Source organism: Primulina eburnea, chromosome 15, assembly GCF_022965805.1.
Source record: "Primulina eburnea isolate SZY01 chromosome 15, ASM2296580v1, whole genome shotgun sequence".
NCBI classification, from domain to species: domain Eukaryota; kingdom Viridiplantae; phylum Streptophyta; class Magnoliopsida; order Lamiales; family Gesneriaceae; genus Primulina; species Primulina eburnea.
This window is the reverse complement of record NC_133115.1, coordinates 4,463,157-4,484,333: the sequence shown is the minus strand read 5'-3', so window position 1 is coordinate 4,484,333 and position 21,177 is coordinate 4,463,157. Positions and strand designations below refer to the sequence as shown.

The following is a 21,177-nucleotide window of genomic DNA, read 5'->3' as shown; positions in this document are numbered from 1 at the left end:
TACCCCCATTTAACTGGTATTCTGTTTTTTCTTTATTACCAATTAAAAAAGTCATGTTCCACAAGAAACCTGACAAAAGCTACGATTTATGTACTTACATACTAGCTACAAACCCTATCCAGTAACAAATGTAACACATTAACACAGCAACATCAAAATCTCAAACTATATATCTTCAAGCCGATGTAATAGTGATTCCGCAAAGCTCTGCTGCCTGCAAATGTACAGATACACATGAAAAACAGTGTACATTTGAAAATATCATATATGAACCACCAGACATTGGCATCCACGAATTGTAACAATACATTTCAAATCTCCAAGGCATGGCCACATTGTTCGAAAAATTTTAACGCGTTTAATAACATTTGTGCAATGGACCAATGCTGCTGAAAAAAAGATCAGGTTAATCAAAACTTACTTGCGCTCTCGATGCTTGGGGCTGGGTAGAGAGTATTTCAAATATCCATCCCATGGCACCTTTTTAAGACCTGCTCGAAGAGAAATGATGTCCCTCACCCTGATGTAAACACCAAAACAATAACAGTAAAAGTCAACTTAGTCAGAATGGCTTGGGAATTCAAATTTGCTCACAAAATGTGTCCCTATATAGTGATAGGGAGAGCCTTAGAAGGAAATAAGGATTTATTTGGGACTGAAAATAGATATAGCCAAAATAACTCTCAAATAAAAAGGAAAAGAGAATGGTAATTTTGGGCATACGATATATTCAAAGTTTCAAACATTCATCTAGTATCTATTACTACATATTAACTGTTAGAGACTAGACAAAATACTTTCACATGTCAAAAGTACACTATGATTTAAACTTCAACTGCAACAAAAATTTAAATTACAGAAGTATTTTTCTAGTGTTAGGCCTTACGAGACTAACCGAGTTAATATGGAGTTAATTTACAAAAATAACACACGCATAAAAAATCATAGTTGTAATACATTAGTGACAATGATAATTATTTATCTTCCATCATCTTTGTAACGCCTCATATTCGACGACTGTCCTCACTGTACTAAGACGAGTCTTTCCAACGTGTTTATCTCCTCACCCACACGCACCCTAGCAAACTTCCCACGAGGCCACTCATCCCAAAATTGTCTCAAATCAAGCACGCTTAACTTTGGGGTTCTTATGTGATGAACTACCGAAAAGAAAAATACGCACCTTCTTAATATGAGTAGTATATATCAAATTTTTTAAGCTCTCCTCAACTGCACGGTTCCATACCTGAACAGTTTTGGAATACCTCTCCTTCCGGTGTAAGATCGATTCAACCATGTTCCCTTCGCCTAGAAACCTGTCAGGAGCCGCTCATTGTCCGTGCAATTACAACCTCATGGCACCGGCGATCACCCTCTGCCTTCTTCGGCCTCAGGCCTCACATGCTCACCCGCTTCCGCTTGGTTCGTCCCAGAACCACACCGTACTAGGAGGAGACAACTCTGATACCAACTGTAACGCCCTAAATTCGAAGACTGTTCTCACTGTACCAAGACGAGTCTTTCCGGCGTGCTTATGTCCTCACTCACACGCACCCTAAGAAACTTCTCAGGGGATCAACCATCCCAAAATTGTCTCAAGTCAAGCACGTTTAATTTTGGAGTTCTTATATAATGAGTTATCAAAAAGAAGATGCACCTTCTTGATATGAATAGTATCTATCAAATCTTTTAAGTCGCCCTCAACTGCAGAGTCCCATACCTGAACAGTTTTGAATTACCTCTCCTTCCGGTATAAGATCGGTTCAATAATGTTCTCTTCGTCTAGAAACCTGTCAGGAGTCGCTCATTATATATGCAACCTCATGGCAAAGACGATCACCCCCTGCCCTCTTCGACCCCGGGCCTCACAATCTTGCTATTTTATAAATCAATATTATCAAGAAATATTAGAAGTTAAATTTATTTATTTATGATTTCCAAATAAATCCTTAAATAATTTTGCAACAAAAGGTATTAATTCAGTATTTCATTACGCACACGCTGAGCATGTACCTATCTCTACTAGTTTTAAGAATGGATCATATGATATCAATATCTACCTCTCAGCAAATTCAATAGGTGTTTCCCCAGGTCTCAGATTTTGAGGCTCCAGGTACCATACATCACAAACAACTGCCCATGATGTCATAAGCTGCAGCAAGTGTGTTGTGAATGATTGCCTGTAATAGAGATTAGAACACATTTTAGAAAACCTTCTAACTAGTGAAATAATAGCTTTGTAGAACCACATCAAAAGGAGACATTACTAGCTCTCATAACAAATATCATGCTATCAAAATTTCCCACAGAACAAGCTGTAGAAATAAATGATAGAAGCCATTGAAAGATGATAGGTTGTCTTTTCTCATTTCCTGCGACCTAATTAACTCCTAAAACTATATTTATCAACACATGAACTCATACCTAAATAATATATATTTCAGAAAATAACATAAAGCAAGCAAAATGCTATAAATATCAACAGCATGTCAATTGAAAAAGAATTGTATGCATAAGGAAAAGAGAAATGAAACACTTACTTTCGACTGTTCCAGAAGGCATCAACAAAAATCTTGTTATACTTGATTGCGACTGGACAGACAGTGCAGCCTAGTTCAAATGCACCCTAAACACCATTAACAAAAATCTTTTACACCAATTTTTTTAATCTCCTACATCCATTTGAACTATAATTTAACAATATGCAACTTGTGCTTATATCACCAACTTATATTCTACACGATTATATCTATTTCACCAGAAAAAGTCCACATTGAACAGTAAGTCAAATAATGTTTGGGGAGAGCAGTATGCTACAGTGTGGGGAAACGAGAACATGCACAGGCAAAAAAAGTATCCTTTTGTCAGTCGAGGTACAGAAAGCAAGACGAGCAGACATTTATCAGTTCCAAGCTTATATTGCTACAGTGTGGGGAAACGAGAACATGCACAGGCAAAAAAAGTATCCTTTTGTCAGTCGAGGTACAGAAAGCAAGACGAGCAGACATTTATCAGTTCCAAGCTTATATAATAAACTCGACTTTGACAGGTAAAACATTGTCACCTTCTTAAACATCACAGTATAGTGGTTATTCACACAAGTTCCTTCGGGGAATATGAGAAGAGGATTGCTGTCAGTCCCATTGACATGTTCTCTTAACCTGGGACAAAATAGAACAAGAAAAATGATGTTTTTGACATATTGACCCCATTATGAAACACATACTTTCTTGCCACAATTTCACGATCCTTGGACTCAGAGCGGTTGAACCAGATGCATCCTAAACTTTCCAAAATAGTGCTCTGCAACAATCCTATACAGGAGCAACCACTATAATGTAAACAAGAAAAATAAAGTAAAAGAGCACACTACATCGCCAGCATCTGACCCTGGTAATCAAAATGCTTGATTCTTATGCATCTCCACCAGTTACCTAAACAAGATGACAAACACTTCCAAAGAAAAAATTACTATCTTTTCTAAAATTCATTAAGGTTCAAAAATTGAGTTGCCAAAAGCACTTTTCACACTCCCGATCCAAGATTCAAAAACTCTAATGTCCATAGTGATATTACTATGAAATACTCCACCACACACACAGGCATATCAATTAGTCTTCTACCAGCTAAGGATTATGATATAAATTTGACAAACAATGAAACGGTCAAATTTGAGAAGGCAGGGAGTGAGATAATGCACATTTGGCATTCCTAAAATAAGTATCTGGATTTTTCAAACTTTTCACAATCAAAAGATTAGAGACATGCTAAATGCTAGTACTTACCAACCCAGCCAGGATGCTTCTGCATTATCACTGCAAATGCGGTCATTTGTTCCAAAACGATGAAATCAATCATTGACGTATGGTTTGCCACAAACACCTGAAACGGTTGTGTGAACACAAATCTGTTGAAAGACAATTTAAACTACTACTCGAAGTTCTACCTGCTTAGGCCGAATACTGGGGCGAGGACCGTGATACTTGACAACCCCAGTCCATGATGCAACAAAAAAGCTGCAAATGAGCTCCACTAGACCTCTCTGAACAGAAAATAACCAACTAGTGAGTTACAGAAGTCCAATCTAAGGACTATGCAACATCTCTGCACAAAAGAAACTAAATAATGACCAAAACTCAGAAATAGCGAAAAATTATGTTTGCCAAGGGGTGCGTTCTTTATTCCCAAGGCCATCTATTCCTTCTTTCTCTCTCTCCTTTTTCTTTGTTTTCACTGGTTTCCCTGAGATATGAATTCTAGTCTCGCTACCTATTACCCTACTTCAGATATTATGATTTGAGCAAACCCAAATCGGATAAAACAAACATTTCTTTTGCCCAGTCATTGTTTATTCCCCAAGAAAACACTGATAAAACTCTAAATCCAGGTCCTTTAAAGTATGAACGTCTAAGGTTAACGTCCAGTATATTAATAACATTACTATTATAACAAGATGAGTCAAAAAGGAAAATTAATTGGTCACACCTCTAACTTTTTCCTTAGCTTGTCATGCCCTTTCAACAGGAAATGGACAGGAAAATAGCATGATAGAAATACTATCCATCCAACTGCCAATACAATAACCCTGCATTTGATATGAAATTCATGAAGCATCACGATACATTAGGATCCACTAGAAAATAATAGACGCAAATTCCTACCATTATAATCTGAGACAAAACATTTGATGCGACTTCAACATGCAGTGTGACTGGTTGCAATTATTAAAATGAATCACACAACCCACCAAACAAAGAATAATAACACTTGATGATTTTGTGTTTCAAATGTGCACAGTCATCATATGAAGCTCCACAAACCCGAGTATGCGCCAAATCAAAATTACTACACACATAACAGAAATATCAACACACAGATGCAACACATTCTGTTATAATCTGAAATATCACAACGTACAACTTTTAAGGGTAAACAAAGCTTGATCCGAAAATCATCAAAAGTAATGGCCTAATTCTCATTTGAACCCCAAATTAGTCATTAGAATTTTAGAATCATAATTGGCCACATAATATACTCAGAGGAAAGGGTTTTCAGATAAAACGTAAATACTTTTAAAAAACAGAAATAATTCTAAATGCCCTGAAAATCAAAAGAGGTGATTGATCCTGAGTGACAGAGGACGGTACTTCGTTACATATCGATGCTGAACAAAGCTAAAATTAAACAAGTATTATTTGCATGGGTAACAAACTCACCTTACTGGGAAAAGCAACCCATATCTGACTAAAACTCCCAAACACCACAAAGGAAACAAATATATGTTCCAATTCCAAGGCTCTGGTGGATTTGACTTGAAGCATCTTGTGAAAGAATCCTAACCAGGAGTAAAAATCATAGATAAAACATAAATACACCAGTTTCTCAAGGGACTCAACACTGAGACAGGGAACTAAAGAACAGAAAAGAATAAAGGAAACATAGAATAACTCATATGTGCAAGAAAAATAGCTTCCACACGAGTATAATGGCAGCAAGTTTGTCCAATAGTTAACAAACTGCTAAATGAAACAAATCAAGAAGCTTGCAGCGAGCAGTACCAAGTTCAGCGCGTTAACTTCAAAAAGGGAACTCTGGGAAACAAGTGGAGCAGCCAGCATCCTTTATCGGAAGTAGCAGGGCAAGTATTGAAATCAAAACAAAACGATCGTCATCTAAATCCTAATCCTACCCACATCACCTCTAAACTGATATTGATAATAAAAGAGAAGGAAAACATGAAATCCACAAATCAACTCGAAATTCGTGGGGAGAAAAACACTCACATCAACAATCGCACCCGCTGCCTCAGACAATGTCGGCGAAATATCCAACAAACCACGCCTAAACAACCAAACAATACATGTAAAAACGTGAGATGCACACACAGATGATAGATGATAAAGGAAATTCAAAAAAAAAAAAAAAAGAGGGGGGAAGGAAATCACAGTCGTAGTTTCCCGTGGGGCTTTTGAATGGATCCAGATGGAAGGTAATCTTCGATATTGGGGCGATCCAAATCCAATTCGGAAGCCGATGCTCGAAGCTTGCTCATTTTCCCAATCTTCAGAGCATAATCAATGATTTGGATAATAATATACGTAGAGATGAGCACTGCTCCCCTCTCCTTCACTCTGCTGCTGTCGCACCACCTCATCTTTATATATATAATAATAACATATTATTCAAATAATAATATAACGAGTGTCTCGGATCTTAATCTATAACACGGAATTTTACCCATATTCACAATAAAAATTAATATTTTAATATAAAAAATAATATTTTCCGAAATAAAAGATCAGTCAATGATCCGCACATGATTTTTTCTCTAATATAATATGAAATGAGGTCAAAGCCCGATTCAGATGGGGCCCAATAGGGATGTTTGGGCCACAATTCGTGGGCTAACCTCATCCAGTCTAGCATTTGTAATCCAGACTTTGTTCATTTTCGATTATTAATTTATAAATAATGAAATAATTTCAAAAAATAATACTCACGAGAAACGCGACTCATAGAATATTGTAAACGCAATCATTATAAACGAGTTTGGAAAAAGTAGAACATCAAATATCCATGATGAAGGATTCCTTGGTAAAGTGATAAGAAGATTTGATTAATATTAATTATAATGAAGTACATCTAAATCTCAACATTTTCGTTACGATATATGATATATCGTTTTTATTAATCATTACATGTTTTTTAAATTCATATGTACATTATAGTCATGCATCTGACGATTTCTCTCGATTTCTAATCTAATACAAAAATGAATTGGTTCGTCTTTCAGAGACTTGGTTCGATCTATTTCTTTACTTCCCCATAAATCATATGTTTGTAACAACAGGGGTAGGATTTTATCAATTCTGACGGTTGGTTATCTATACTATATATTCCAATAAACCAAATTACACGAAAATAAAATTATTAATTATTATATTCTTCACCGAAGTAAAATTTCAAAATTATAATATATTCTCTATTAATGCAAATCAAATGATTATAGAAAAAATTTGATTAAAATCTACATAATTTTTTTTTTAAATAATATATGAATTTACAGATACACAACACGTATAATATGATACTGGCGGCAAACAAGCGAGTAATTATCTCGAAGTTAGATTTATTCATGCACTAAGAATCATATTTGTTACTCAAAACAAAAGCAAAAACAAAATGTATAAACATGTTTCTCTTTCTCTTTCTTTGTTTTAAAGATAAACAAGAATGTTCATTCTTGTTTATGTAATGTCAACTTATAGGTTTGCACGTCTTATTCATTGGTCAAAAATGAAGAATGATAAACTAAAACAAACATGTACTTTGAATGAACATAATAATTATAAACTCATCATTGTTGATTAACATTAAATAAATTAACAAGGTTGGAGTTGGACTATGTCGTATGTAAGATGATCAGATCAACCCACCAGCAGTTTGTTCAGCTGCAACCCTCCTAAGTTTTTTTTTTAATGAAATAAATAATATAATATTTTATAAATGCAAGTATTAACGTTATCACGGATCTTTATTCATGAGACATGTCATTTATGTCCATATTTACAATAAAAAATAATATTTTTTATAGATGACTCGAAGAGAATATCTGTATCACAAAATTAACTCGTGAGATCGTTTCACAAAAGTTTTGTGTTGTGATTTTCATAATATGAAATAGAATTTAAATAATTTTATTTATCATGTAACGTGCGGCATGTAATCTTTTGCCTTAAAACCCAAGTTTCTTCATTATTATACACCTAATCAACCTAATCAACTTGAGCAACTATATATATATATATATAATCAACTTATTTTATATATATATATATAATCAACTTATTATATATATGATTTATTTATAAAATTACAAATAATTTTGAGATAAGGCGACTCCAATATCTCAAACCCAAGATTTCATGCTATCATATATACGCCATTTTTCGGAATATTTAAGAAAAAAAATTCGTCCTTCCTCGATATCTACGAACGTATATTTAACTGTAAGACGAAGTCCTCTACCTTGTTTGAACAGTTTTACTCGCTAATGTCGTCGTTGGGCGCACGTAGAACATAAAAAATATATTCATAATATGATAATCTTTCAACGCCGGTCGGCAAAATTCCTCGACATTATGTTTTTGGGTATTCTCTGATTTCCTCCGCCAACACTGCTTAGCTAGCCTGCATGAAGATGAACAAGAAGCATAAGGAATCATTGATTGGACTCCAAGTTCTGCACACTTTTGTCATCCGCCGCCGCCGGCATCACCGCCACCGCTTTTTTCCTCTTCTATCCGCTGCCACCGGGTGTTTACTGCTTCTTTTTGCCCTCCTTTCGTTTCTGTCTCGGCCCCTCTTCACCGACCGCCGTCCTCGCCATCTAAGCTTGCTTAACACCTCTGTATGTTAACGATAATATTTTCTGTTACTTTGGTTATTGATCACTTTCTGTATATCTGATGTTGTATTCATTTGTTTACTGTTTATGAAGGTTTATGATGGAATAGTTGACGTTGAGATGAACGTGGAGGGCCAAAATGTTTTTTGCGTTCCGGTGAATATCTACAGACGATATTTTGTTCTTTAGAACTGTATATATGTTGGCAACACTGGCATGATCGTTGTTGTGGTTTGTGAATTGTAGATGAATGGAGGAAGCATAGGCCGTGAGTTATGGAGTTCGAAAGAATCCGGTTTGTTTTACGGATGCAGCAACGCCAGCCATGATTTTATCAGTATGTTACAGTCCCTCCACTCGTTTATACATTAGAGACAGAGATCATATATGTACTCATGCATATGTACAGCAAGAACCAAACAATAAGAAAGAAGTAGGAAAATTGGTTTAGCCCAATTTTGGTCAATATTTGGTGAAAAAGTCTTTTATCCCACTATATATATACATATAAAATATGAGATTAAAGTCAAGTTTCATTTAGTAGCCAATTTGACAAGTGGTCATGATGATGCATAGCACCATCGAAGCAAGCTAGAACTTGAGACAGAGACCGAGCCGCACTCACGCGCATCGCGAAGGTCACATTGAGCTTAAGAAGTTTACTTTGCAATCTGTCGAGATACATCATAAAGACATGAACACCCATAATGAGTCATAACTAGTTATAATTAGATCAGTCGATTGCGGACTAATTTGATTCATCAAGAGAAGAGGTTCGTCATAACAATGTGTACCAATGCCAAGTGATGAGATTTGGACAGCCATATTGCAATTGAATGAAACAGATTCATCTGTATTGAAGAATCACACCATAAAATAGTTAATCTTCATGATATGGATAGCTAGATTGTGGTCGAATAGATCAGATTGAATTGTCTCCGAGCGTTCAACTTTATTATAAACAAGATCTTAGAGTTCATTCTGATTTCAGCTGTATATTACCTACTGCAGCAGCTGAAACGAACACAGAACCTAATAGGTACTTGTTGATCGAAGCGAGTGGAGGTTTAAATCAACAAAGAACAGGGGTAAGTCTCATAAATCATGCGCATTAACTCTTGGGTTTTACATATGTTCGATAATTCAAATGTTACCTCTCGAGTTCACAGATAACTGATGCTGTGGTCGCAGCCTATATATTGAATGCCCACCTGGTTGTTCCTATGTTGGACAAAAAATCTTTCTGGAAGGATAGCAGGTTGATGGATTGTTTCACTCTTTCAACGTTACGTATTCATTCGTGAAAATTAAGGTGCATTATATGGCTAACTCTCAGATTTCTTTTCCCTGCAGTAACTTCTCTGAGATCTTTGACGTAGCCTGGTTCAAGACATCTCTATCAAAAGATGTCAAAATTGTACAAGAGCTTCCACATGAAGCAGGAAACGTCGTAACTATGCGTGTTCCGAGGAAATGCGATCCAGAATGCTACCGGACTCGTATCTTGCCCAAGTTTAACGAAAAGCATGTGGGTATAGTCTAAATGTCATTTCTTTCTTTGATTCATGGAGATACAAGCACTAAAGCACTCGATATATTGTGTGTCTCTTTAGGTGCAGGCAGTTCGGCTTACGAAGTTTGATTACAGGCTGTCCAATCGGCTGGACGTGGATTTACAGAAACTGAGATGTAGAGTTAACTACCATGCTTTGAAGTATACTGATCCTATTCTTGAGATGGGCAGGAAACTAACGGATAGAATGAGAATGAAAAGCAAACATTTTGTTGCTCTGCATTTAAGGTATACATAAAACTTAAGCATTATTTGCAATGTATGATTAACATTCATACACAGAGTATTCCGCATTCGTGCTAAGAGTTGGCTAGCTTTTAATGCGACAGATACGAATCCGATATGCTGGCATTCTCTGGATGCTATTATGGTGGTGGAGAGAAAGAAATAAAAGAACTTGGGGTGATAAGAAAGAGATGGGCTACTTTACCTGTAAGTCAGGCCTCCTATGTATATACCCCCATCAAAAGTTTTGATCATAGTATATATGATTACCATTGGCATTAAATATTGCAGACTAAAAATCCCGACAAGGAACGAAAGAATGGAAAGTGCCCTCTTAGTCCTGAGGAAGTTGGGCTGATGTTGAGAGCATTAGGATTCGGGAGCGATGTGCATATGTACATAGCGTCAGGGGAAGTATATGGAGGTGATGAAACACTAGCACCTCTGAAAGCCCTCTTCCCAAATTTCCACACTAAAGAGAGCCTTGCAAGCAAGGAAGAGCTAGCAGAGTTTTCACCGTATTCCTCTCGCATGGCTGCATTGGACTTCATTGTTTGCGATGAAAGTGATGTTTTCGTGGCGAATAACAACGGAAATATGGCAAGAATACTAGCTGGGAGGAGGTAATTATTGGTCAGTACTCTTTTCTTATGCATGGTCAGCCATTAACTCCTCCGATAAATATAGTCTTCTTTAATTATTGCAGGAGATATTTTGGACACAAGCCAACAATTCGCCCCAACGCCAGGAAGCTGTATCGATTATTTCATGATCGACACCGAATGGGATGGGATGGATTCGCCTCGCAGGTGAGAAAATCCCAAGTTGGTTTCATGGGAGAGCCTGATGAGGTGAAGCCAGGAAAGGGTACTGTATTCCACGAAAACCCGCAGACTTGCATCTGTGAAAAGTACTCTGAATCAAAGGACAATGTTAACAACGGTAGACATGATAAAGATGAATTGCCATTAGAAGATGAGCAAGTTTCACCAGACACGAGTACTTATAATGAATATTCCAGTGGATTTTGATCCAGACTGTGGCCTAAATAACCATGCAAAATCTTCCAGGTCTCCCTTAAATTCTTAGGAGCATCCACAGGCATGCATGCAGGTTCGGATGATACATTTTCTGACAGATAAATGGAGATATACGCGGCGGCACGCACTCGATCTCATAAATAACCTAACGGTCGTCGATTAATTTATGTATAGATTCAAGGAGCGGCACAGTTTTGAGGCAAGATGATCGATGGATGAACTGTACAGTGCTAGTTTTAATTATGGCAAAACTTGTAAATTTCTCAAAGGCATTCCATTCCATTCCTATCTAGCTGTTACCAGGCAAACAATTTTACATGTTTATAGAACTCAATGAAATCATAAGTTGTTCATAACTCCTATTGATTCACACAGAATCGGCAAAGAAATGAAAACAAACAAAGAGACCAAGTATTTTTTATTCGAATTCGACCAACTTCGTTAACCAAAACCACATCCATATCTATTCTATATAGAACACCCAAAAAAAATGTATCTATAATATTCGGGGAAAAAATATTTCAGAAAATGGAAAGTTCAAAATTGACAATATAAAAATTAGAAAAACTTTTGTGATCGGTCTCATGAGGTAATTTTGTGATACATATCTATTATTTGGGTCACCTGAAAAAATACTTATTATTACAAATATGAGTAGAGTTGGCATATCTCACGAATAAATATCCGTAGAACCGTGTGAGAATCGGATTTTTTCTTCTATTTTCAAACCTTGTAATTGATATTGCAAGAAAATTAGGATGTTGGATTCTTGTATTAAGTGGGAAATATATTGTAAATCTTTATGTATTGGAAATTTTTATATATTGGAAATCTTTAATATCAAGTTAATAATATCTACACTAAGGCAAGATAATCACATTTTCGAATTTGGTAGGAAATAAGTGCAGATTGGGAGATAGCATACAAGGAATTAAGGCATGATATTGCAAGAAAAATTCGAAAATTCTACTATAATGGTGATGCATAGATCTAAGGAGGCTTACAAGATTAATTGGAAACATATCATCAAAAATTTGAACAAAAACCGTTGGATGTAGCCACCTTACCTTTCTAACCAATCAAGGGAGGGGATTAGGGAATTAACCCACAATTTGGTAGCTAAATAAGTTTATCACGGAATGGAATTTTTGAGAGTAAAACGTAGGAGGCCAATTTGTACATAATTTGACTACTTTATTTAGTCTCCTCCCATCACCTGTAAATAGGCCACCACCCCCACTCCACAACACACTACCATTTTCGAATTTCCCAACTGCAAAATTTCGATATCCAGCAGCATAATTGAGGCGAAGTTCTGCATGCATTCATCCAAGAGTTAGGCTAGAAAGTGAACCGAAGTGCTGTCCGAGCAAGAGGCAAGAAACGATCCAATTCACAATGTCGTGCACCCTCGTTTTTAGCATTCAAAAACTAAGGTAAGTGGGCTTGTTTTAAAGATTAAATTTCGTTTATGCATATTTATTTTTGTTTTCGAAAATGCGGTCGAGTACACGTTCTTCTTCTATTCTGTTCCTGTGTTGCTTGCCATATGATTTGGGCACTGTGAGGATTCGACTGTATATAGGTGGGAAAATCTCCATATGACATGTTTATGTCTCCTACATGGTGGGATTGTAACCGTTATATGTCTTTGACTCCTTAGAGGAATAAAAATTAGAGACTGATATCAGTAAATCATAGAAAGTAGAGAAATCTCTGTGTCTGGTCAAGGTTATGCATGTGTTATGAATTATGTATGCATGTCATGTGATTTTCGAAGTTTATGCATGTTGTTATATTGTGTTTGATATGGTCTCACTTGCTGAGTATTTCCCAAGATACCCACTCCTTACTCTCTCTTCCCCAGATAAATTCGAGGAACAGGTTAAGGAAGAAGAATCGGACCAGTATTGAGGCTGGTGAAATTCGACATTCGAGATTTAAAAAATTAAGTTTAAGTTTAGTTGAGTTATAACGTTTTCGCACTTATTCTGTCATTTTTGGTTAGTTAAGACAATGTTATTTCTATTTGAAATTATGATATAAACTTGTTTTGGTTTATAATGTATTACAAGATTGGTTGTTTCTGATTGTGTGATTGTTAAACAATGTCGATGTCAACCTTGAGTTTCGGAACATGACAAACCGTATCATAAAAGATGTGTGCCATAAAAATATATTATGTTTTTGTCGAAATCTAAAAAAAACACCCACAAAAAAATCAAATATATCTCTCGTTTAACTTCGGTTTTTGCATCGCATCCAACAAATAGGTTGGATCCCATGTTGCTAACAAACTGACACTGTACAGGGAAACGACCAAAAGTTGACAAATTGAATTGGCAATATGCAATGATGAAAAAACAACAAAGGACTTGACGCAAATTAAATTGGTGCCAGAGGAAAAGATTTTGTGTTGAATTTGGTTTTTTTTTAAAAAAAAATTGATTCTAGTGAAACAACATGCACCCCATGTATTTTCACATTCCCTATCCTCCATATTGTCCAAATTGGATCTTAATAAAAGATAATTTTTTATTTTCTACAAATTATTTAGTCTTTTTATTTTGTAATTTTAGTCGTGAATGTGTTAATGTGGTGCCGAATACATCAGTGTTACGCCATCCTTCCCACTGGCTAACATGGTAAAACGACATGTTAAAATTGAAAAAAAAAACAAAAAAACAAATACAATGGATTAAAAAGAAAAATTGAACAAAATTTCGGTGAATAATAATCATCTAAATATATAAAGAGAATCAAAAATATAATTTCCCGACCAGTGGATAAAGAACAAAAAGTGAGGCTATGATTATTTACTTGAGTAAAAAAATTGACAGTTCCGTTGAAATGAATGATTGGTGCATTGAACATATTTTTAAAAAGATTATTCTCTTGTTTAGATTTAACGTTTAGAAAAGCTGGAAAGACTTTGCTTCATGAGTGCCTCATCAATCAATCAATCAAGAAAATTATGTATGGTGATGTTAAGTGATTTGATCCTATCTATAATCAGTCAAAATTTATGGCTTGATGTAAAATTTTTGTTTACATTGCTACAATTTTGATCCTTTTTTGTTTGAGATACTGGCATGACCATGTCAATAATGTTGGACTTAGAGGTTTATTGAGCTTGTTTTTTTTTTTTAAATGAAAAATTGAACAAGTAAAGCCTAGTAGACGTTAAGTGGAAAATGTCCCACATAAGAAAATAATCATGACATTGGTGAGCTTATATTGAGTTATACTTTGTGAAGGTGTAAGAAAGATTGGTCAAGAGAATATCTCATGTGCACACCGCGCAGGGGTGCAAATAATGAGCCCGATTTACAATGAAAAAATGCTTGACTTGTGTGTAAGCGTACGAACGTGAGCTGAGTGCGTCGAATGTCGGACCGATCAAGACAAAAATTTCCCACCAAGGTTCACCTGGCTTTTGCTATTTTTATTTTCGAAAATTATTTTATGGAATGACATTTTGTGCTCCAGGTGGACTGGCCTTTGGACTTTCGGATGGCCAGCAGTGACTGTTCCATATGGAACCGAGTGCCTGTATATAGGCAGTCTCAAGTCCTTCAGAATCACCTCACACACTCTACTACAGTCTCATTCCTTCAACACTCTTATTTTTTGTCTCGGCTGCTGCTCCTTCCTCCGGCTGCTGTTCCTCTGCTCTCGTGTTGCTCCGTTATATCCTGAGAAACATACGTCCGAGTATATCCTCGATGCACATACTAGAGGAGACGAATCTGTTTTAAAGACACTGTATTTCATACAAGCATCAGTTTGGTTTATTTTAAGCCATCATCTACTGTTTTCTTCACTGTACTCTAGTTTTTCTTTACCGAAAGATTTATGTACTATATCAGTCCATATATTGTGCAACAAACAATACAGCATAGAAGCAAATAATATCGTAAAATCATTTCAGTAAAACTAAAACTTGACTAATTAGATCATCGAAATTAGACATTATGACGAATTCTACGATTTTCGCTAAGGAGAAGTGATTTTTCTGAAAATTTTATTTTCGTTCAGTCAATTGGTGTGCACAAAATTCGGGAAATATATATTCCGCCCTCTAGAGTTGCCCAACCACTACTATTTCGTGATCCATGTATATGTAAGAAGTGTAAGCCTGTGTTTTTATATTTTTGAAGTAAGTAAGAATATGGAACAAACTGTTCCATTTGATGAGATGTTGTTTGACTTGATAAAGAGTGAATGGTGTGCTTAGAAAAAATTTGGTTGGTAAAATTTTTATTTGATTCAAAAAACATTTTTAAAAAAGCAAAAGAATTATTTGTTATCATGCACAGGGTTAACAAAATAACTCGAAACGAGGGGTTAAGTTAAAATTAGAAATAAATCTATTTCGATAGGAAAACAATGCTTCATCATCTTAAGAAGAAAAAAAATAAATTTGGAAATTTTTTCTTTCACCAAAGTTTCAAGTGTTCTCTTTATAAAAAGATCTCTTTTTATCAAAACAAAAAACAAAAAACAAAAAAACACAATAGGCATGGTTCTAAGTTGGGAAAATTATATTTTTGGTTATATAACTTGCATATTTTTAATTTTTTGTTTTATTATCGATCAATTCATAATTTTAATTCATTAATTTGCATTTTTTCTGATTAGTCATTTTTCCTCAAATTTTTAACGTGACTCAGTGAAATGATAGTTCGTCACTGAAAATTGTTGATCTGACGATGAGTATTGCTGACATGTCGAACATTGTGTCAACACTATGGTGAAAAATGATTAAAAAATAAAAAATGAAAATTATAATTTAGTTGACTATATATGGTCAATTGACCGATGATATGATAAAAAAAATATTTAATTTACATCACTAAAAAAATTTAATTGTCTCGTTACAAAATTCATATAACATGTTTTTAATCATAAATATGTCGTTTTTAACATAAATTTGACTAGATTATTGTTTCAAACACCCCACGAAATTATTTACACCTAACATATCATTAATTAGTTATCATATTTTAACTTTTCATTATTTAAAATCAAATTGATTATTCCTTTAGGCCATCTCCAACTCATATCCTATATTTTTCTTCATCTATCCTCTAAAATAGAGATTCATTATCTCTATTTTCAAAAACCTTCTTCAACTCATATCCTCTAAATATTACTGATACTCACGGGAAATCTAGGGTCCGATCCCAACGAGAGTCACTAGTTCAGACGTGGGCTTTAAGATGACCCTGAGCCTGAAATCAAGAAAAAGACCGTTAAGAGGGGGCCAGGAGGGTGTCCTGGCGTAACCCCTCCGACGTTCAAGTCAGTGACTGAGGATATATGGGGGGAGCAGCTAAGGGTGCTGCTGAAAACAATATAGTGAATTGAATGCCTGAATTAACAATCAAACCTGGTATTTATAAGAGAATACCTGGGCCCTTGAAGGGCCTGTCTTTCATTTGGGCTAGGGATGGGCCAGGGGTAATGGGCTCATCCATGGGGTATCACCAGTCTCCCCCTCCCAAGTCGAACTGAATCGCAGGTTCGAAGTTCGATTAATTGTATTGTCCTCGTTATGCAACATGTGAGTTGTGCATTTTTACTCTGCTGCTCACTAGTCTCCTCAAAATTTCCTTTGCGTTACATTCAACAATTCTCCTTTGCTTACACATCACCCCGCAAATCACCGCCCGCGACAACAGCCCTAGCCACCTCACCCAGCAAGCCTTTCCGCGTGCACGCCATGCTCAGCCGCGCTCTCGCCCATACAACCCCGCCCTCGCCTGCTCCGACGCTCAACAAGTCGAGTGCTCATCCCATGCAAGAGCCCCGCGAGCTCGCCCCGCAGCATGCCGCGAGCTCGCCCAGCAGCCGGAGCTCGCCCTGCACGCTCGCCCAGCAGCGCGCCGCCAGCTCGCCCACCGCCTGCGTGCCATCTCGCCCCTCGCCTCTCGGCAACCCTGCACACTCGCCCAGCAGCGCCATCTCGCCCCTCGCCCAGCACATAAGCTCACCCACAAGAGCCTCGCCCCTGCTGAGCTCGCCCCTCACCGAGCTCGCCCCGCACGCCCCTGCTGAGCTCGCCCCTGCCGAGCTCCCGTGCTCGCCCCTCGCCGGTCTCGCCCCTGCTGAGCTCGCCCCTCGCCGGTCTCGCCCCTGCTGAGCTCGCCACTGCTGAGCTCGCCCCTGCCGAGCTCCCGTGCTCGCCCCTCGCCAGTCTCGCCCCTGCTGAGCTCGCCCCTCCCAAACTCTGCTTCTCTGCTAGGCGATGCCTTAGCAGGACAAATTAATTCTCCTCCTCCACTCTGCTCCTCTGCTAGGCGACGCAATAGCAGGAAAATAGCAATTCACCACCTCAACCCTCTAACTCCTCTGCTAAACCGGGTCTTAGCAGGAAAATAAAAACTCAACATCTCCACCCTCTAATTTCTCTGCTAGGTGACGCCATAGCAGGAAGATAAAATTCAACGCGCCCATCCTCTAACTCCTCTACTAGGCGATGCCTTAGTAGGAAAATAAAATTCAACGCGCCCACCCTCTAACTCCTCTGCTAGATGATGCCTTAGCAGGAAAATAAAATCAACACCTCCACTCGCTAACTCCTCTGTTCGGTGATACCTTAGCAGGAAAATAGAAATTCAACATCTCCACCCTCTAACTCCTCTGCTAAGCCGGGCCTTAGCAGGAAAATAGAAATTCAACATCTCCACCCTCTAACTCCTCTGCTAAGCCGGGCCTTAGCAGGAAAATAGAAATTCAACACCTCCACCCTCTAACTCCTCTGCTAAGCCGGGCCTTAGCAGGAAAATAAAGATTTCACCTCGTCACTCTCTAGCTCCTCTGCTAGGCGATGCCTTAGTAGGAAAACAAAAATTCAACCTCCTCACCCTCTAACTCCTCTGCTAGGTGATACCTTAGCAGGAAAATGAAAATTTCACCTCGTCACTCTCTAGCTCCTCTGCTAGGCGATGCCTTAACAGGAAAATGAAAATTCTCATCCCCAACTCTGCTCCTCTGCTAGGCGATGCCTTTGCAGGAAAATAAAGATTCTCCACCCTCACTCTCTACTCCTCTGCTAGGCGACGCCTTAGCAGGAAAATAACATTTTTCTCATCCCCAACTCTGCTCCTCTGCTAGGTGATGCCTTAGCAGGAAAATAAAGATTCTCCACCCTCACTCTCTACTCCTCTGCTAGGCGACGCCTTAGCAGGAAAATAACATTTTTCTCATCCTTAACTCTGCTCCTCTGCTAGGTGATGCCTTAGCAGGAAAATAAAGATTCTCCACCATCACTCTCTACTCCTCTGCTAGGCGACGCCTTAGCAGGAAAATAACATTCTTCTCCTCGCCGCCTATGCTCCTCTGCTAGAAAATGCCTTAGCAGGAAAAATAGAATTTAATTCTCCCCATCCACTCTGCTCCTCTGCTAGGCGATGCCGTAGCAGGAAAATAAAATTCATTTCATCATCATAATACAACAACATCCACGAACTTAATAGAATAAGTTGAATTTATTAAATTTCAACTGATAACTTAAGACAAATTCAGAAACGAAATACAGAAAAATTCAAGTCAAGATCAATATTATCTACGGTGGTAAGCGTTCCCGAGCCTCTTTAGAGCCTTTCCCGGTGCATTCTCCAACTTTCATATCTGCTCCTCTTGTACCTCAACAGGACAAAGTTACCCACTTCTTCCTTTCCCAATAATGTTAAGCTCCACACGTGATCTTTTTCCCTCCCCCCTCACTATCCCTTCATAACACCGACGCGCGACTTTTTGGTCCCCGCACAAGACTCCAACTCCTTTTCCCACAGGAAACTTAAGCTTCTGATGATAAGTGGAAGCTACGGCTCTGAAATCCTTCAAGGCTGGCCGTCCTAGAATTCCATTATACGCTGAAAACGTATCCACCACGGTGAACGCTATCATCTTTGTTATCCGCCGATGATCAGTTCCCAAGGATAGGGGAAGCATAATCTGACCCAAATGCTGGATGACGTGTCCTGCAAACCCATACAGCAGGGTGGAGACTGGCTCAAACTCGAATCCTTCCAGCTTCATTTGATCCAACGTCCTCTTGAACAAGACGTTTACAGAGCTTCCATTATCAATAAATATCCTCGCCACATCATAGTTGGCAATGGTGGCCGTCACCACCAAGGCATCGTTATGGGGAGTCACAACGCCTCGAAGGTCTTCCGGTCCGAAGCCGATGATGGGATCTTGTGGTAAGTCTTCACCCTTAGATATCTCCAAGTTCTCCAACCTTCTCCCATGTGTCTTCCTAGCTCGCCCAGAGTCTCCATCAGTAGCACCCCCCGAGATCATATGAATCATTCCTCTCGTAGGGTGGTTATCCTCGTTCCTTCCCCTTCTCGGCTCGACGGGCTCCTGAGGGACATCTTGACATCGACCCTCTCTCCTTGGCTCTTCGATCCTCGGATGTATCCATGGAGGGCCTCGACCCCGCCAAGAAGACGGGCGAGATCTCAACTCACTCCCGGACGAGGACCCCTCTTGTCTACCCCACGACGGAGGTCGAGCACTGCTCTCAACCCTCTGCGACTTCTCCCCCCTCTCTCCTGACTCCCTCACCTCCATCACCTTATCTCGACTCCTATCCAGAGGAACATGTGATGAGAATTGTCCTCTACCTTTGGTTATGTCCTCATTTCTTTCCCCCGCACCCCTCTTCCTTCCTCCTCTATCTGCTCCCTCAACTCTACTTCCTCCAGGCCGGCTCTCCATCCTTCTGTACCGTTGGGCATCTTCTAAGTTTACATATTTTTCAGCCCGAGCCAACAGATCATCATAACTTGCCGGAGGTTTCTTGACTAGCGACTTGAAAAACTCCCCTCCTCTCAGTCCTTGTGTAAAGGCACTTATCATTATGTCGGGGGTAGCCGCCGGTATCTCCAGCGCTGCACTGTTGAAGCGCTGGACAAATTCTCGCAAAGTTTCCGCCTCCTGCTGCTTCATCACAAACAGGCTCAGATAATTTTTCTGATGCCTCTTGCTGCTGGCGAATCGGTGCAAGAAAGCCGTAGAAAAATCTTCAAAAGACTGTATGGAGTTAGGCTGCAGGGTATTAAACCATTGCTGGGCAGACCTCACCAACGTGCCCAGAAACACCCTGCACCTGACTCCATTCGAGTATTGGTGCAACAAAGCCGCATTCTCGAATCTTCACAAGTGTTCCTCGGGGTCAGAATGTCCATCATGTTCTCCAACGTTTGATTGTCGGAAATTCGGAGGAAGCCTTTCCTCCAAGATGGCTAGTGAAAAAGGGCTTCCTCTCTTGAGTACCGGTGCTCTGCTTCCTACCTGCTCCCTCAACCTCCGTATCTCCTTCCACATCTCCCCCATCTCACTAATCTCCCCACTATGGAGGGGGTGCGTCTCCTCCACCCTGCTCTGGTGGACTTCAACATTTTCTTCACGCTCCTGACGAGCGGCCTGTTCCTCTACAAACACAGACTCTTGATTCCTCTTCATAGCCTCATCCACTATCCGAGTGATAAATTGGCCCAACTGCTCCAGGGTCAAGTTTCCCACATTTTCATTAGGACGGGGTTGCTCGGCCCTGGTCTCTTGACGAGGTTGTTCAGTTCTCGTCTCCGGACGGGATTGTTCCTGCCTCGCCTCAACATAAGACGGTTCGGGTCCCCTCTGAGGACACGATGACGCTGAGTTAACTCTTCTGCTTCCTCTCCTGCCTACCATCTCTACGTCTCAACTCAAACTTCCCACAGACGGCGCCAAGTGATACTCACGGGAAATCTAGGGTCCGATCCCAACGAGAGTCACTAGTTCAGACGTGGGCTTTAAGATGACCCTGAGCCTGAAATCAAGAAAAAGACCGTTAAGAGGGGGCCAGGAGGGTGTCCTGGCGTAGCCCCTCCGACGTTCAAGTCAGTGACTGAGGATATATGGGGGGAGCAGCTAAG

The 21,177-nt window shown here is 38.9% G+C and overlaps 3 protein-coding genes across 3 annotated transcripts; 1 reads left to right on the top strand and 2 right to left on the bottom strand.

Moving 5' to 3' along the window:
• LOC140813912 (glycerol-3-phosphate acyltransferase 9-like) lies at positions 1 to 6,159 on the bottom strand. The gene is made up of 12 exons (XM_073172724.1): positions 5,946 to 6,159; positions 5,784 to 5,841; positions 5,217 to 5,335; positions 4,486 to 4,585; positions 3,947 to 4,042; positions 3,786 to 3,882; positions 3,227 to 3,314; positions 3,065 to 3,161; positions 2,541 to 2,626; positions 2,061 to 2,180; positions 422 to 520; positions 1 to 214 (listed from the first exon to the last, which is right to left on the bottom strand). The coding sequence occupies exons 1-12, from the start codon at positions 6,152 to 6,154 to the stop codon at positions 166 to 168; spliced, it is 1,218 nt and encodes a 405-aa protein (XP_073028825.1). The 5' UTR covers positions 6,155 to 6,159; the 3' UTR covers positions 1 to 165.
• A 1,764-nt stretch (positions 6,160 to 7,923) lies between these two features.
• On the top strand, positions 7,924 to 11,566 carry LOC140814459 (protein ROOT HAIR SPECIFIC 17-like). The gene is made up of 10 exons (XM_073173458.1): positions 7,924 to 8,410; positions 8,501 to 8,563; positions 8,654 to 8,744; positions 9,419 to 9,495; positions 9,577 to 9,665; positions 9,761 to 9,935; positions 10,021 to 10,208; positions 10,310 to 10,412; positions 10,497 to 10,828; positions 10,912 to 11,566. Exons 1-10 carry the CDS (start codon positions 8,195 to 8,197, stop codon positions 11,234 to 11,236), a joined length of 1,659 nt encoding a protein of 552 aa, XP_073029559.1. The 5' UTR covers positions 7,924 to 8,194; the 3' UTR covers positions 11,237 to 11,566.
• Positions 11,567 to 18,910: 7,344 nt separating this feature from the next.
• LOC140815395 (uncharacterized) lies at positions 18,911 to 20,953 on the bottom strand. The gene is made up of 2 exons (XM_073174520.1): positions 20,421 to 20,953; positions 18,911 to 20,369 (listed from the first exon to the last, which is right to left on the bottom strand). The coding sequence occupies exons 1-2, from the start codon at positions 20,951 to 20,953 to the stop codon at positions 18,911 to 18,913; spliced, it is 1,992 nt and encodes a 663-aa protein (XP_073030621.1).
• Between the last annotated feature and the right edge of the window lie 224 nt (positions 20,954 to 21,177).

Excerpts from the sequence above, each read along its gene's own strand:
- LOC140813912 (XM_073172724.1), bottom strand. The coding sequence starts at position 6,154 with ATGAGGTGGTGCGACAGCAGCAGAGTGAAGGAGAGGGGAGCAGTGCTC. Across the intron at positions 4,586-5,216 it reads GGGTTGCTTTTCCCAGTAAG|GGTTATTGTATTGGCAGTTG; the intron begins GTGAGTTTGTTA and ends TATCAAATGCAG. Across the intron at positions 3,883-3,946 it reads CCAGTATTCGGCCTAAGCAG|GTGTTTGTGGCAAACCATAC; the intron begins GTAGAACTTCGA and ends CAACCGTTTCAG.
- LOC140814459 (XM_073173458.1), top strand. The coding sequence starts at position 8,195 with ATGAAGATGAACAAGAAGCATAAGGAATCATTGATTGGACTCCAAGTT. Across the intron at positions 8,411-8,500 it reads TAAGCTTGCTTAACACCTCT|GTTTATGATGGAATAGTTGA; the intron begins GTATGTTAACGA and ends CTGTTTATGAAG. Across the intron at positions 8,564-8,653 it reads AAAATGTTTTTTGCGTTCCG|ATGAATGGAGGAAGCATAGG; the intron begins GTGAATATCTAC and ends TGTGAATTGTAG.
- LOC140815395 (XM_073174520.1), bottom strand. The coding sequence starts at position 20,953 with ATGGTAGGCAGGAGAGGAAGCAGAAGAGTTAACTCAGCGTCATCGTGT. Across the intron at positions 20,370-20,420 it reads TCTGACCCCGAGGAACACTT|GTGCAGGGTGTTTCTGGGCA; the intron begins GTGAAGATTCGA and ends GAATGGAGTCAG.